Here is a 16,196-nt window from a genome sequence, read left to right as displayed (position 1 = left end):
GGATATTCACTAAGACGTTATTGGGAGTAGAGGAGTCCTTGACTTTAATAATCTTGATGACCTAATCAAACAATAGATCTTCAAGAGAAATACTATCCTTTATTTTCATAGAAATATTTGGCTATTCCAAATTATTGAGGAATTGTCTTCACCATCAAAGTCTGACTTGTTTTCCTTGTTTAAGTCATTAGTATTTGTTGTATTATCATACCTATCTAAGGAACAATTTTCCAATAGCTTACTAGTACTAGGTTTAAAAACCTTTTATGGCCTTACTTTGGTTTTTGGATAGTGTTTCCTAAGATGATAATTCATTTTGCTTAAACAACAAGACTTTAGAGAGCTAAGTGATCTAACATGAAAATTTATTTTTAAAAATTCCAATTTAATTGAAATCAATTAGGAGATTTCAACATGATCTAAAACAATAAAAATCAAAACCCTAGCAGTTAAGAAAGAAAGAGTAACTATAGATTCCTCGTTCTACATATTATTCTTAGTAGGTTTCAATATACTAAGGTTAAATTCCCATAATAGTGTAGGAATATTTTTAAATTTCCAATCATCTAGGTGTAGACTTAGCTACTAGCTCTTTAAGAATTTCCATAGGAGATGAAATTATTATTTTGAACTTGTATTGGTTCCAACACTCTTTTTTCACCTCTTTCTTACATATCATGGCTCTTGAAAAAAGCTACAAAAAATCCTTTTTTAATCATTTTACAAAAGGATATATGTATGCTCATTTTCTCCATTGCATGCTTGCAATCCAATCATCAACAAACTAATGAGATGGCACAAAATTGGAGTTTTAAACAAACAAAGAACATAACAATGTCTCTTCATAATTTAGAACTTTTACTACATCTAAATCATGAGAAACTAAGAGGATTTTAGGTTGAGGAGGTATCTTCCAACTTCTCTTGGTTGGTTATTTCCTCCACTAAAATGGCCTCCATCTTCCACACTACCTATCCTAACCCCCCATTGAATGAATCTCTAAGAAGACAATAGTAGATGGATACCCCTTTTGAAAATATCAACATTTTCAACAACACCATATGAGGGTTTCTTTGTATTCATTAGCCTTTATCTTGATATTAATATTTGATTATGAGTTTACAATTTATTCATTAATGCTTTCCTCACCCTTAACAATTTTCCATCATCTCCTACTTGTTAATTAGCCCATGAGAATGTTATTTTTGTGGAGTCTAACCAGTCTTTAAGTGGGAGATTGTTGTTATGTTGAGCCTAATGAGACTCTTAGGTTAATATTTCTCTACTTCATTTTGTGCAGTTTCCCACCATATGTTTCTATGTGGTTTGGGGGCAGCAACCCCAAGATGGAGGGTCCTGGGGCAAAGCCCCAAGTGGGTTCCCTATCGCAATATAGGGTGGGGTCAATGGGTAACACCCTTGCAAGGTTTTTCCCAAAATCTCAATTAACTTAATTATTGTAAAAGGTGTCGAGAGCTATTTTCTATTGGTCAAAGTATTCTATCCCTAATTTTGTAAGCAATGAAGAGCTTGTATAAAATGAATTAGCGTTAGGGATTTCATAATGTATGATGATTTAGTAGCTTCTTGCAACAATATTGAGTTGCAAGGGATCACAATTTGTAATCAAATTGCAATAACTAGATAATAAGAATATTGGACTTGCCATTTGGTGGACATTGCCTAGGGATTGGGCAAACCACATTAAATCTTTGTGTCTTGTGTTATCTTTTGTGTGCTTTATTATTTTATGATATTGGTTATATTTGCATGTAATTGTTATTTCTGTCTCGTTAATCCCAATAGAGAAGTACATGATATTGTATGGGTACAACTACATGTTGGAATACTTTAGAATAATTGAGTGTGGGGGTGAATTACTTATCCAAGGTCTAGATGTATAAATAAAAATTTTCACAACTTAGTGAACCCATAAAACATTTATTATCATGGGTTTTCCATAAGATTATGCAATCACTTAAAACTTGTAGGTTATTGTCAGATCAATTTTCAAAAATGTAAACATGAAACAAAACAACAAAATAGATTCAACAACACATTTTCTATAATGATTTATGTGAAAACCCAATTTGGGAAAAACCACCAATAACATGCTACTATTTTTCACTCTTCTGAAGTGATGCCCTGTGAAAGGCCAACCATGTTAAAGGTTGCAATATACACTGTTAAATGTGACCCCATTAAAGGATTTTAATCACCCTATTAGGAGTGAGCCTTTTTAGAGGACTTTAGACCATTCACTTGGAATGTCACCTAGTTAAAGGATTTGCAAATGACTGTTAGGTCAAACTTCATCCAAAGGATTTACCTTAGACTAATGCAATTATTAGAGAGTAATAGTAGGGCTTGATCTAATAACAAATTACAACTCCTTTTGCAGATTATAGATCTCTATTTTAGTCCTCCTTTCTACTCAACCTTCACACATTTTAGCTCTGATAGCTTGTTCACCCTTCAAGCATTCATACTGTTAAACCTTCTTGCTTAACATGCCAATGTAAACTCTTCACTTAGGTCATTTGATGAAGCAATGTCCTTGACACCTTGTCTCCCTTAGGTTCTAGCACATGACAACCCTTGCTTCTAACCAGTCATCCATATAAATAGGAATTTAAGATATTTTATCATTCATTCTCCATTATCCAATTTAGGGTTAGGATATATTAGATAGGATTCAATGAATCTACCTCATATTATATCTCTCTTCTAGAAACTTTTTCTTCAATCCTCTTTGAATTCACCTTAAAACAATTTACCTTGAATTTTGTGCCACCATCTCATCAATTTTATCTTCCACCTAGTTCACATAATCCAAGAAAACAAAATTGTTGGCTCAAATCCATCGAATTCATGATCTTTCAAATAATGCAACCACTTGGCATTAACTTGCTTCCGATGCTCGACACATACTGCATTGCTCAACATCCTCTCTAGAATCACTCGACATGAACTAAAGTTTACTGGTGCTCGACATCAACTAAACTTTACTCAACATCCACTATTTTTCTTGGCATACACTAGAATAGACTTTTACTCGGCTCCAATTGAATTTCTACTTAACTTGCATTGAGTTTGCTCGGCACCTACTATCCACTCGGTCAAGCTTGGTAGAGAAACTTTGTTTAACTTGTTCTTCTAAACTTGCTTAGTGTAACCAACATTTGCAACCTTAAGTAGATTATCAATACATAATGTTATCACTGTCTTAGTTGATTCTTGTACTCCTTTACATAACATAACTCGACCTTTCCTCTAGGTGCTATTATTACATCTTTTGATCAAATCCTCTTCATTAATCAAATTAGTGATAGTACTTAAATCTTGTAAGTAGTTGTCTACTAGCAAATAGCAAGTTTGGCATCAGTGACAAAACAATGATTGAAACATATTGATCATACTTGTATCAATCTATTCTCAACAGTCTCCTTCTTCAACACTACACACTTAATGTGTATTCAATAGCCAAAGGTTGGTGTAAGCTAAGATGAAGTAAGTTAGTCTAGTGAAACAAACTGACACATAAGAAATATGCAAAATACCTTGATAATATAAATTAAACATACAAATCAAGCAATTCTCAAACTCAAAAAAGAAAAATAAGAAAAAAATTTCTAACCAAAATTAACACATCCATTAATATAAAAAAAATGAAATAAAAAGGTCTAAAACAACTACAAACAACATAGAATACCAATCTAAATGCTTAAGAGCTCATTTGGTTGTTGGGATTGTAGAATATTGGAATTCTACAATATCAGAATTAGCTAATTTTGGAATTCCTAAATCTAGGAAATGGTTTTTGGAATATGATTAGAACCATTTGGTTCACCTAGAAGATGAATGAGAAGATTCATTTTTTGTGTATTTGGTTCCTAGAATTGGAATTGGAATATGCCTTTCTTTTTAAATTTTAACTTTAATTTTTTGTTAATTTTTTCAAGGCCAGAGTATACATGGTAGTATGGGGAGAATTTTCAGGGAAAGTATAAAAAACTCTACATTTTAGAGATAACATAGGGATACCAGGTTGGCTGTGAGATTGGGAGAATCTAATAGAGCCCTTAGTCCTTGATGGTGAGGTGAAGGAAATTAAACCCTAATGACTGTGTGTATGTCCTCTATTGAAAAGAAAATGTCTCAATTTTTTTTTTAAAATAATATGTTTTAAAATTTCCACAAATGATACCGTTGCAAAAATATAAAAAGCCAATCAACCAAAATAAAACAAGAAATACTCTAAAATCATTCTTCCCTTGTCTCAAATTATCCTTATGTGCATAAAATGAATGTAATGCAAGTTACAGTTGATTGGAGAAAAAAAAAACTGAAATCATTCGATGAAGAGAGCATAGATATTTTAATTTGGTATTCTCCCTAGAAAAGATTTTTCACTTAGTCTCAACATTTTTAATAATCAATGGGATCTGTGCGAGCACAAAATAGAAAAGTTATGACGACTAACACAACTTCTCTGCACACCACTTTAGGGTAGACACAAATAAACAAACCCAAAATCTTTCAAAATTTTGATTTCTAAAAACATGGAATTGGAATTGATTTTCTAATTTCACATTTTCAAGTAGAAAGATTGGCATGCTCAATTTGGAAAAAAATAGAATTTGGAAAATTTTCAATTCCATTTTCATTTTTGAAAAAAATGTGAATTTGAGAATTCAAATATTTGTATATCCCAATTCCACCTCAATTCCAACAACCAAAATTATAGATAACAATCTTCAAAAGAGCTCCACACTCATCTCCATAAAGTCACTCCCTACAATCTTCTTAAAAAAACAAATACACCTATTTTCTTTTATGAAATCTTAAATCAAGACTACAGGTTCAAAAATATTAAATCATATCAACCTGACAACTGTCTCGTTTGACATTATGACATTAAAAAGTTTCAATGAAAAATAAAATAAAAACTAGCAATCACATGCTTTTGTGCATGCAACGAGGAGCCAATAGGAATTTTTTTTAAAGAAACTAAATAAATTTATAATGAAAATTTACCTAATAGATTGAAAAAATGGAAATAAAAACATAAAAATTATTTAAACTTTGTCATCATTTCCTTTGTTTGCTTATTCTTTAAACATAAACTATCTTAAACATTTTACATTTTGTAGAAATAAAGGGAAAATTAGAAACTTACGAAGAAAACAAAAAGTTAGAATAAGATTGATAATGTAAAATAAAATTTAGAATAAGATTGAAAATTAGAAACTTAATTTTCTAAAAATAAAATTTTTATCATAAGAAAATCCTAAATAATCTTATTAATAAAAAAGAGTAATTCAGACTAAAAACTTAAAAAAATTAGAAACTTTCCTCAACATTGATAGTGCAAGAAAATTTGAATTTTTAAAAATGATTTTTTGACATCATCAAAAATTACAAATAATCTTATTAAGATAAATTTAGACTACAAAATTACATTAAGACATTTTAACTCAAAATTTTCCACATAAATTTATTACCTTAACAATTCCCTATTTTCAATATGCTATTATCTTAAAAACAAAAATTTATAGAAATTTATGTAATAGTTAGATTAGTCTGTCTCCTTTTTATCTAGGTTTTGAAGAAATATGTTACTAATGGTAATCTAATCTTTATTGTTAAAATTTATTAAATGTAATAAAATTAAGATAACAATTTCATTATTAAGTTGAGAGGCTTTCTACGTGGCAGCAATCTTCAATGTAAACATTTTTCATTTTGAAAAAAAATTGACGTTCATGTATATTAGAAAAACAAAATAGAGATAGACTAAATATAATTATATTAAAATCATGAAAATTACAAAGAGGAAATGGAAGTAAAAATGAGGCAGATCAAGAATCTCGAATCATTTTCTCACTCTTAGACTCACATAAATATGCAATGATTAAAATTATGAGATTATGAAAATAGGTGTCTCGAGAAAGATATCTCTCGGCTTATTCTATATATATATATATAAGCTAATATATTCTTTTCTTCTCAAATTGTACACCGATACAAATTTTCTGATAATAAATGTTCAATATATAAAAATAACTAACTAAACAAATTAAAATATATATATAATATCAAACCTGACAACTGTCCCGTTTGACGTTATAACTCAATGTAAATTTTTTTTAAAAAAATTCTATTCTATTCTATTCTAATGTCCAAACTTTACAGGTTCTTTAAATCTTAACTTATACGGCTAATCTATGATTTCAAAGTGGCCTCATTGCAACGATTCCCTGAACGCCACCAAATTTATTCGAAGACAGTTCCCATTCATGACGATAAATCTCTGGAGAACAAATTCTGACGATAAATCTCTGAAGAACTGGTCTTTACTTTTCTCAAGCACTTCAGTATTCGATTCCTGGCCAAGAACAAGCTGTAATTTGAAAGCAACATTTTATTTTTGTTTGGCACCTCGCCATAAAAATCAACGAAAGTAGTGGAAAGTGGGCATAACCACCAATTACAGATCACGCTCTCATAATATACGCTGATTCCGAGCCCGATTCCCATTTCGTAATGTGCTTATCAATGGTACTACGTCCAGGAAAGAACTAAAGATTGTCTTTCAATTTCACATTGTGAATACGAAGGGATAATCGGGCATCTCATTTTGGGCGCTCAATTTGGTTGGCTCTGCGACATTGAACTTCAAGAGATGGATGTGAAAAAAATTGGCGTGTTGATGGTCTATCCAATGATGCCATACCTGCTGGAGGCTCTTGAAAGCAGATTTAGGGTATACAAACCGTGGGAAGCTGATGATAAACAGGCTTTTGTGAGCGAGCATAGTGATTCAATTCAAGCAGTGGTCTGCGGTAAAACCGCGGGGGCCAATGCAGAGCTGGTTGATTCACTTCCTAAGTTGGAGATTGTCTCCACATTTAGTGCGGGTCTGGACAAGGTGGATTTGGCCAAATGCAAGGAGAAGAAAATAGCGGTCACCAACACTCCAGATGTCCTGACGGACGATGTTGCGGATTTGTCCATAGGTTTGATGCTCTGCACGCTACGACAGGTTTGTGCAGCGGATCGATATGTGAGACAGGGATTGTGGCCTAAAGCAGAGTATAAGCTTACTACTAAGGTGAGTTGCTGTTGCCATTTCTCAGTATGAGGACTATTTTGCCCTTTTTCTGGGTTCCAGGTTTGCAATTCAGATATAGAGTTTTGGAATTATATGAGATTTAAGATGTTGTATTGAGCTGGGTTTTATCCGTGGCTTCTCTGCTTATGCCAGGTCAAATAGCCCACTGGATAGAATCTGTAAATTTGTCAATGGAAGGTTAGACAATTGAATGCCCACTAGGTCAGTGGGTGACAATAACTAGTATCGTTAAGTTATTTGTGGAAAATTATCACAAGTTGCACTTTATAACGTCCTCAGGAATAGTGTGGATTATCATTGGTTAACTTCATGTTCTCCATGTACATTCTTGTGTGCGGGGATTCCCAAGTCATGGATAGGTAATATGTAAGATTTTATTTTTTATTTTTTATGGAGGGTTCAAATCTGCAAGACACAAAAACTATGAGCTATCAATTAGCGAAGGCTACCATATAGACTTTTTAGGAACCTGATATGGGCCCAGTCGTCCCTAAAACTTCTTCGGCTTAGAGCCAAGGGCCGAGGGGCATCCATGCCGTCAAAATCATTTGGGGCACGATCCTGGCCTCATCCCTTATGATGTTGAAGCCTTGCACTCAGCAAGACTTGATCTGTGGTGGGCTCTTTGTGAGCCATTCAATTCACCAACAATTATAGAAAAGTGAGTACGGGTAGAATATTCGGAATTAGCTGGGCTTATATTTTTATTTCATCATCATTTTGGATTTATCAACTTAGTCTATGCTGGGAACTCCCTATGACCATCTGGACAACACCGATCTTTCTTGTAGGGTAGATGCATGTCTGTAAACGACTTTGTATTTCTACTGCACAATCTTTACTGAGCACATTGTGGGCCATAAGACATCAAATATATATTTAGATTTCAGTCTGCATGGCTCAGATGTTACAGTAAACTTGTGTATTTTGAAGGTTTCTTATTGGGGATAACCAAGTGCATAGATTTATGATGAGATAGAAGCATGCACACACTAAAGTTGGGCACATGCTAGAACATTGCGCATCCATACGATTTTTTTTTTTCCTTTTTCAAAACTTAAAATTACCTACTATGTACATTAACTGAAATCATTTTATAGCAACTGTAGGTTTGGTTGGGGACAAGTGCTGACTTCGGCTTATCCAATATCTCCAAGAGGCATGACAATGCTTTTTCATAATTCCCTCTGGTAATATTATGGCCTATTGTAGTCAGTTCATGAATGAGTGTCATTCTTATTTGGTTTTGGATGAGGGCACAATCATTTTGGCAAAAGTGAAAACAAGGACCCTTACATAGATTAGCTTTTGTCCACACCAACCGATCACATCATCTTTTGACTTTGCATAACCTATTGATATCTATATCTGTTTGGGAATTGTTGGAACTTTTTCCATTCTCTAATTCAATAAAATTATTGATGAGGTTCAAAGCTAAGACTACTCTTAATGAAAATGTGATTGTATGCAAATTAAAGAATAAGTCCTTCATGTGGTATGAAACTATATGAAAAAACAACTCCCCCACATAAAAACCATTATCATGCAGTCCAAAATAGCCATTTACAGATGCTCTTACAACTATCACAAGGCATCTCTCATGCATGGGCATTTAGGAACCAGCATAGCAATATTCTATCATAATTGTCATCATAGAATATTATGAGTTGGTCATAACTGTCATGCATACTCTTACAACATCCTACATGTGTCCAGACTCCAAACAACCCAAAATAGAAGATTGCAAAGATGAAAAGCAAGCATTTTGCCCTCTTCCTAAAGTCGAAACATTGAAAGTAACTCTATATTAATGTGAGCTCTTTTACCACTGTTGGTAAATCAATTTCATCCCTTATGGGCAATTGACAAACAACATTACAGGAATAAATAATACAAGGATTTACAAGGTTGATGACACCTTTGTTGAAGTTTAGACCAGAAACAGAGATAAGCAACATATACAAAATAATGAGCAATAAGACAAAAAAATTATACTGGGAATTTCGTTTAACTAAAGGGAGAAAAAGCTAGCCACAATTATATCACCTATATATTTAATGAAAGAGATTAAGACTGTGTTACATTATGCCCAAACACTAGGTTTAATCTGAAGTGATGATTATAACTTATATGCAAAAAATAATAAATTTCTTAGTATTAATCTCTCAGAAAACAAAAGATATCAATCTGTATTATTTATGCTAATTCCTTCTTGTCTTGAACCTTCATTGTCTTGACTCTTTAGTATCTTGACCCTTGATTTTCTTCAAAAATAAAATAAAAAATAGATTATTTATATATTTCAAATATAAAGAAAGATTGCTCCTGACGCTCTAACATCAACACTCCCTCTTATCTAGGTGTTAAATTTATAACAGTGATATCATACTGGTCTGAGAGTGCAGACCACACCTTAATCTTCTCCCCTTGCATACCATTTGAAATCATTAACTCGATACACTTTGCAAATAGGATGGGCGGCGATCCTTGCAAATAAACATGTTATGCACTAACTATAACTAATAGTTATGTTAATATTTGTGTTATCTCCTTCATGGATGCCGATTTCTATAAGTGTAGTATGGGCCGACCTAGAGAGGGTCATGTCCCTTTAGGGATATGCCCCTTGGTCATGGTATAATAGGTGGGTGTTATTGTAGTTTAAGAACACACAATACATTGAAGTCTGCTCCTTAAAATAATATTGCCCTATACGAGTTATTGTAGAGACAAACAAGTTTCAACATAGCATTAAATATTTTGAAAATTACCTTCTACATTTAGAAGAAGAAGAAGATTAGAACAACAAAAAATCCTAAAGGTATTATCTAGGATCTAAACCTATAGAATTTGCAAAAACTTTACATGGTATCAAAGCTCTGGTAGTCGAACCTAGACTTTGCAAATTAAATAACCAAACTTGATATATATCTAGTGCATCATTCTCCTATCTTCAATGGCATACACAATCAAACCCGATGACAGGTTTGATGGGAAAGAACTCTCTGATGCCTAGAAATTCATAATCATGATGATTCTTGAAGAAAATGATGTAAAATAATTTGTTGATTCAAAATCAAGACAACCTACTGTTGAACCTCATAAACCTATCTGGAGTAAAGGAAATAGGAAAGCCATTTAGATCATATTAGATGGAGTGAAAAATGATATAGTACCCATGCTAACGAAACACAAACAACATTTAATATGATGAATGCATTACTAAATACATATGAGGTTAACAATTCAACTAGATTTCTCGTACTAAAAAGGCAACTAAATCACATTCAAATAAAGAAGGGAGAATCGATGAATTCTTACTTCCTAAGGGTTGCTAGCCTAAGAGATGAACTTTCAAGTATAGGAACCATCATTAATGATATAGAACTAACATTGATTGCTATAGATAGATTATTAGATTCATGGGAAACATTCGCACAAGGAGTAAGTACCAGAGATAATCTTCTTGACTTCAATAGACATAAGGGAGGCTTTCTTCAGGAAGAATCCAAAAAATTTAAGAAAGGAGGAAAATAAAAACGGAAGATGAAGAACTTCATGTTCTTAATACAAATTCCTATCAAGGAAAAAATAAGCATTTCAAGAAGAAAATGGGTAATCAAAAGAATGATAAACCTAAGAAAGATCTATCCAAAAATAAAATGTTTCATATATGAAAAGTTTGGACACTACAAATCTAATTGCCCTAAGAATTCTAAACAACAAGTGAACTATACAAACATCACTAGGGAAGAAGATAACTATGATCTTGAGAATCACATAGTGTATTCAACACTATCAAATGAAGTCTCAAGTAAGGCATGAGTAATTGATAGTGGATCATCTCAACATATTATAGGATACAAAGAAGCACTAGACCTCTGTGTCAGAAAAGGTTAATGGCAAAGTCACCATTAGTGATAATTCAGCACATTTCGTCAAAGGAATTGGAAATTACACCTTGAAACTACAGTCACAGAGTTTTGTACTTCTCAAAAGAGTACTATATGTACCAAGAATAAAAAGGAATCTAATCTCGGTTACAACACTTGAAGATGATGGACATAATGTTGCATTCATGGACGGTAAAGTCATAACTTGGGCTAAGAACTCAATTAAGAAAGAAAAATTAATTGGTCAAAGAAAAGGGTATTTGTATGAATTAAATTCAGAACCTAGTCAACCTATTCAAACCTTAATTCATGAAGCTGAGGACATAAATGAAATATGGCACAAAAGATTAGGACATCTAAATTTTGAAACTTTATCAACCATGGAGAAGATGGTCATTGGTTTACCTAAATTGAATAAAGATCACTCAAGCATATGCAAAGGATGTGCTCTGGGTAAGAACACCAAAAATCCATTTCATGATAGCACTAGAACAACTAACAATGTTTTGGAATTAATCCATTCAGATTTATGTGGACCTATGTCTGTTCCTTCTCTTAGAGGATTCTGGTACTATATTCTATTCATAGATGACTTCTCTAGGAAAACTTGGATTTACATCCTAAAATGCAATGAATCAGAAGAAATCCTAAAGAGATTTAAAGAATTTAAAACCTTAATTGAAAACTTATAAGGACATAAAATTAAAACTCTTAGAACTGATAATGAAGGGGAATACACCTCAAATTTGTTTAAAAAGTTTTGTAAAGAAATTAGAATTAAGAGGGAGTATACCGTTCCTTATAATCCACAACAAAATGGGGTAGAAGAAAGGAAGAATAGAACAATTATAGAAGCTACTAGAGCTATGATATTTGATCAAAATCTAGAATATTGTCTTTGGGCAGAAGCCTCTTGTATTGCTATCTATATTCAAAATAGAAGCCCTCACTCCTACCTTCGAGATAAAACTTGTGAAGAAGTCTTTACAAAGGTTAAACCCAATATAAGTCATCTTAGGATTTTTGGGTGCCCTGTATATATCCATGTTCCAAAAGAAAAGAGAACTAAGTTAGAACGCTCTATGAGGAAAGGTATTTTTGTAGGGTATAGTGAAATATCTAAAGCATATAGGATTTTCATACCTAGCCAAAAAAATATTGAACTTAGTATTTTTGAAGAAGATTTGGAATTCAAAAGAGCCCTAAGTTATGAAGAACAATTTCCTTTAACTAGTTCTAAAAGAAATACTAAATTTGATTCTCAGAGGGAGAACATAGAAGACATTGAAAATGAAATTCAAAACTTTAATCTTGGAGAAACTCAAAATTCAAAGAAAAAACCACTTTGGGCCATTAAAACAGTAGAAGAAGCACAAGACTTTGTTGTAGCTTCTGGAACAGTGAAAGAAAGCAAAAGATCCAAAAGATTTTCTAGTTATACAACAAACATGAATGATTTGTCTAAATCAAAACCAACCAATACTTCAGATGCTATTAAACATACAACTTGGAAAGAAGCTATGACAAAAGAATACCAATCTTTAATGAAGAATTATGATGTTTGGGAAATTATTCCAAGAATTGAAGGAAAATCTGTTGTTTCTTCCAAGTTGATATTTACATGTTGTTGATGGTAGCATTGAAAAATATAAAGCCAAATTTGTAGCCAAGGGATTCTCTTAGAGAGAAGGGATTGATTATGAAGAAACCTTTGCTCTTGTTGCCAGATACACCTTTGTAAGAGCAATTCTAGCCATCACAACATTAAAGGGATGGAAAGTACATCAGATGGATGTAAAAACAATAGTCCTAAATGGAAATATTAAAAAAGAGGTATATTTGGAGCAACTTGAAGAATTTGAAACTCATGATCCTAATGTTTTTGTTTGCAAGCTCAAGAAAGCTCTCTATGGGCTTAAATAGGCGCCAAGGGCTTGGTATGAAAGAATTGATAAGTATCTCACTGGCTTATGATTCTCCAAAAATGAAGCTGATCCAAATCCATATTATAAAAAAAAAAAATATGATATGGTAATTTTGATATTGTATGTTGATGATTTACTAATAATAGGTGATGATCATCTCATAGATCAATGCAAGAAAGATCTAATTAGAGAATTCGAGATGAAAGACTTGGGAATCCTTCATTACTTCCTAAGACTAGAAGTACGATAGAATTTTGACAACATTATACTTAATCAAGGGAAGTATACATTAGATATTTTGAAGAGATTTGAAATTTGGAATTGCAAGTCTATACTTTAGATGCTATTAAACATACAGCTTGGAAAGAAGCTATGATGGAAGAATACCAATCTTTAATGAAGAATGATGTTTGGGAAATTGTTCCAAGACCTGAAGGAAAATTTGTTGTTTCTTCCAAGTGGATATTTAAAATTAAGCATGCTGCTAATGGTAGCATTGAAAAATATAAAACTAGATTTGTAGCCAGGGGATTCTCTCAGAGAGAAGAGATTGATTATGAAGAAACTTTTTCTCTATTGCCAGATACACCCCTGTAAGAGCAGTTCTAGCCACTACAACATCAAAGGGATGGAAAGTACATTAGATGGATGTAAAAACAATATTCCTAAATGGAAAGATTATAGAAGAGGTATATTTGGAGCAACCTGAAGGATTTAAAACTCACGATCGTAACATTTTTGTTTGCAAGCTCAAGAAAGTTATCTATGGGCTTAAATAGGCACCAAGGGCTTGGTATGAAAGAATTGATAAGTATTTCACCGGCTTATGATTCTCCAAAAATGAAGCTGATCCAAATCTATATTATAAAAGGGATAAAGATGATATGGTAATTTTGATACTGTATGTTGATGATTTACTAATAATAGGTGATGATCATCTCACAGATCAATGCAAGAAAGATCTAATTAGAAAATTCGAGATGAAAGACTTGGGACTCCTTCATTACTTCCTAAGATTGGAAGTACGACATAATTATGATAATATTATACTTAATCAAGGGAAGTATATATTAGATATTTTGAAGAGATTTCGAATGTGGAATTGCAAGTCTATACTTTAGATGCTATTAAACATACAGCTTGGAAAGAAGCTATGATAGAAGAATATCAATCTTTAATGAAGAATGATGTTTGAGAAATTGTTCCAAGACCTAAAGGAAAATCTATTTCTTCCAAGTGGATATTTAAAACAAAGCATGCTGCTGACGACAGCATTGAAAAATATAAAGCCAGATTTATAGCCAGGGGATTCTCTCAGAGAGAAGAGATTGATTATGAAGAAACTTTTGCTCCTGTTGCTAGATACACCTCTGTAAGAGTAGTTCTAGCCACCACAACATCAAAGGGATGTACATCAGATGGATGTAAAAACAATATTCTTGAATGGAAAGATTACAAAAGAGGTATATTTGGAGCAACTTGAAGGATTTGAAACTCATGATCCTAACATTTTTTGTTTGTAGGCTCAAGAAAGCTCTCTATGGGATTAAATAGGTGCCAAGGGCTTGGTATGAAAGAATTGATAAGTATCTCACCGGCTTATGATTCTTCAAAAATGAAGCAGATCCAAATCTATATTATAAAAAGGATAAAGATGATATGGTAATTTTGATACTATATGTTGATGATTTACTAATAATAGGTGATGATCATCTCATAGATCAATGCAAGAAAGATCTAATTAGAGAATTCAAGATGAAAGACTTGGGACTCCTTCATTACTTCCTAGGACCAGAAGTATGGCAGAATTCTGACAACATTATACTTAATCAAGGGAAGTATACATTAGATATTTTGAAGAGATTTGGAATGTGGAATTGCAAGTCTATGCCTTCTCCAATGGAGACCAATCTACATAAACTTAAAGGAGCAACAACAAAATCACCTTCCATAGATTCTACTCTCTACAGACAGATGATTGGGTCCCTTATGTACTTGGTAAATACAAGACCTAATATTTGCTATGCTATTAATGCATTAAGTTAGTTTATGTGTGAGCCAAAGGAGATTCACCTAGTTACAATCAAACACATTATGAGATACTTACAAAGCACTCTTAATCTTGGGCTCAAATATGAGAAAGTTGACTTAGATTTACATGGATTCACTAACTCAGATTGGGGTGGAAGTGTTAAAGACACAAAAAGTACTTCAAGATGTTGTTTCAATTTAAGATCAACAATGATATCTTGGATATGCGAAAAACAGTCTTCAGCAGCACAAAGTTCCACAAAAACTGAATACATTACAATAGCGATGGCCTCTCAAGAAGCAGTTTGGCTTGGAAAGTTACTTGTGAGATTATTTGGTCAAGCCATGAATCCTACGATTATTCATTGTGATAATCAAAGTTCCATCAAGCTTTCGGTGAATCCAGTTTTTCATGACAGGTCGAAGCATATCAAAATTCCTTACCATTATGTAAGAGATATGGTAGACAAAAATACTGTAAAATTAGAATACATTTGCACTACAGATCAAACAACAAATATTCTCGCCAAACCTCTCTCTAGAGTGAAGATAGATCACTTCAGGAAAAGATTTGGTATGATTGAATTGTAATTTATTTGTATTCTTTAAATTATTAATAAAATAATTTTATTGTCAGGGTATTCAGTGTTATGGGCTCCACCATTTGTATTCATTATTTTAGAGGTGATGATCTCTGAGGTAATGAATACTTGTATAAAAGACATTATGAGAGATGACGATCTCTCAGATAATGTGTTGAACAGTATAGAACTATTGTTAGATCTAGGTGAGTTCAAGATCATTTGTGACATAAGCATTTCTATGCCTATGAATCACAACTTGTATAAAGGAAGAATTTATTCTTAGACTTTATCCTATGTTTTGGTAGATCTTAACTCAAGATCAAGTTGTGATATAGGATTGCCAGTTCCTATGAGTCACAACCTAGATAAATGAAGAATTTAATCATTCTTTGAATTTTATCCTATGTATATTGCATTATATGCAATACTGATATCACTAGTATAAGTGACAAGTCATATCACAAGATGGTTATATGACTCAGTATCATGTGTTCCATGATACCATTTGCTTAGAAGATTCAGATAGATATAGAGTATCAATCTATGCTTATTCATCGTAATTGATGATGCTAGATATCTTATCTCTCAGTATGATTATCAAGTTAAGAGGGAGTGTTAGATTTATAAT

The 16,196-nt window shown here is 32.6% G+C and overlaps 1 protein-coding gene across 1 annotated transcript in view; it reads left to right on the top strand.

Moving 5' to 3' along the window:
* Positions 1 to 6,383: 6,383 nt before the first annotated feature.
* The window catches only part of LOC149551758 (hydroxyphenylpyruvate reductase-like), a 73,123-nt gene continuing 63,310 nt past the window's right edge, over positions 6,384 to 16,196 (top strand). The window contains exon 1 of the mRNA XM_089787258.1: positions 6,384 to 7,114. Within this exon, the coding sequence (XP_089643384.1) occupies positions 6,686 to 7,114 (429 nt within the window). The 5' untranslated portion in view covers positions 6,384 to 6,685. The remainder of the gene's footprint in view (positions 7,115 to 16,196) is intronic.

The sequence above is a fragment of the Cupressus sempervirens genome, chromosome 6 (genome assembly GCF_028749045.1).
Source record: "Cupressus sempervirens isolate cs-2001-9-10 chromosome 6, ASM2874904v1, whole genome shotgun sequence".
Taxonomy (NCBI): domain Eukaryota; kingdom Viridiplantae; phylum Streptophyta; class Pinopsida; order Cupressales; family Cupressaceae; genus Cupressus; species Cupressus sempervirens.
Note: the sequence above shows the minus strand (reverse complement) of the source record. Positions and strands in the feature narration are given on the sequence as shown.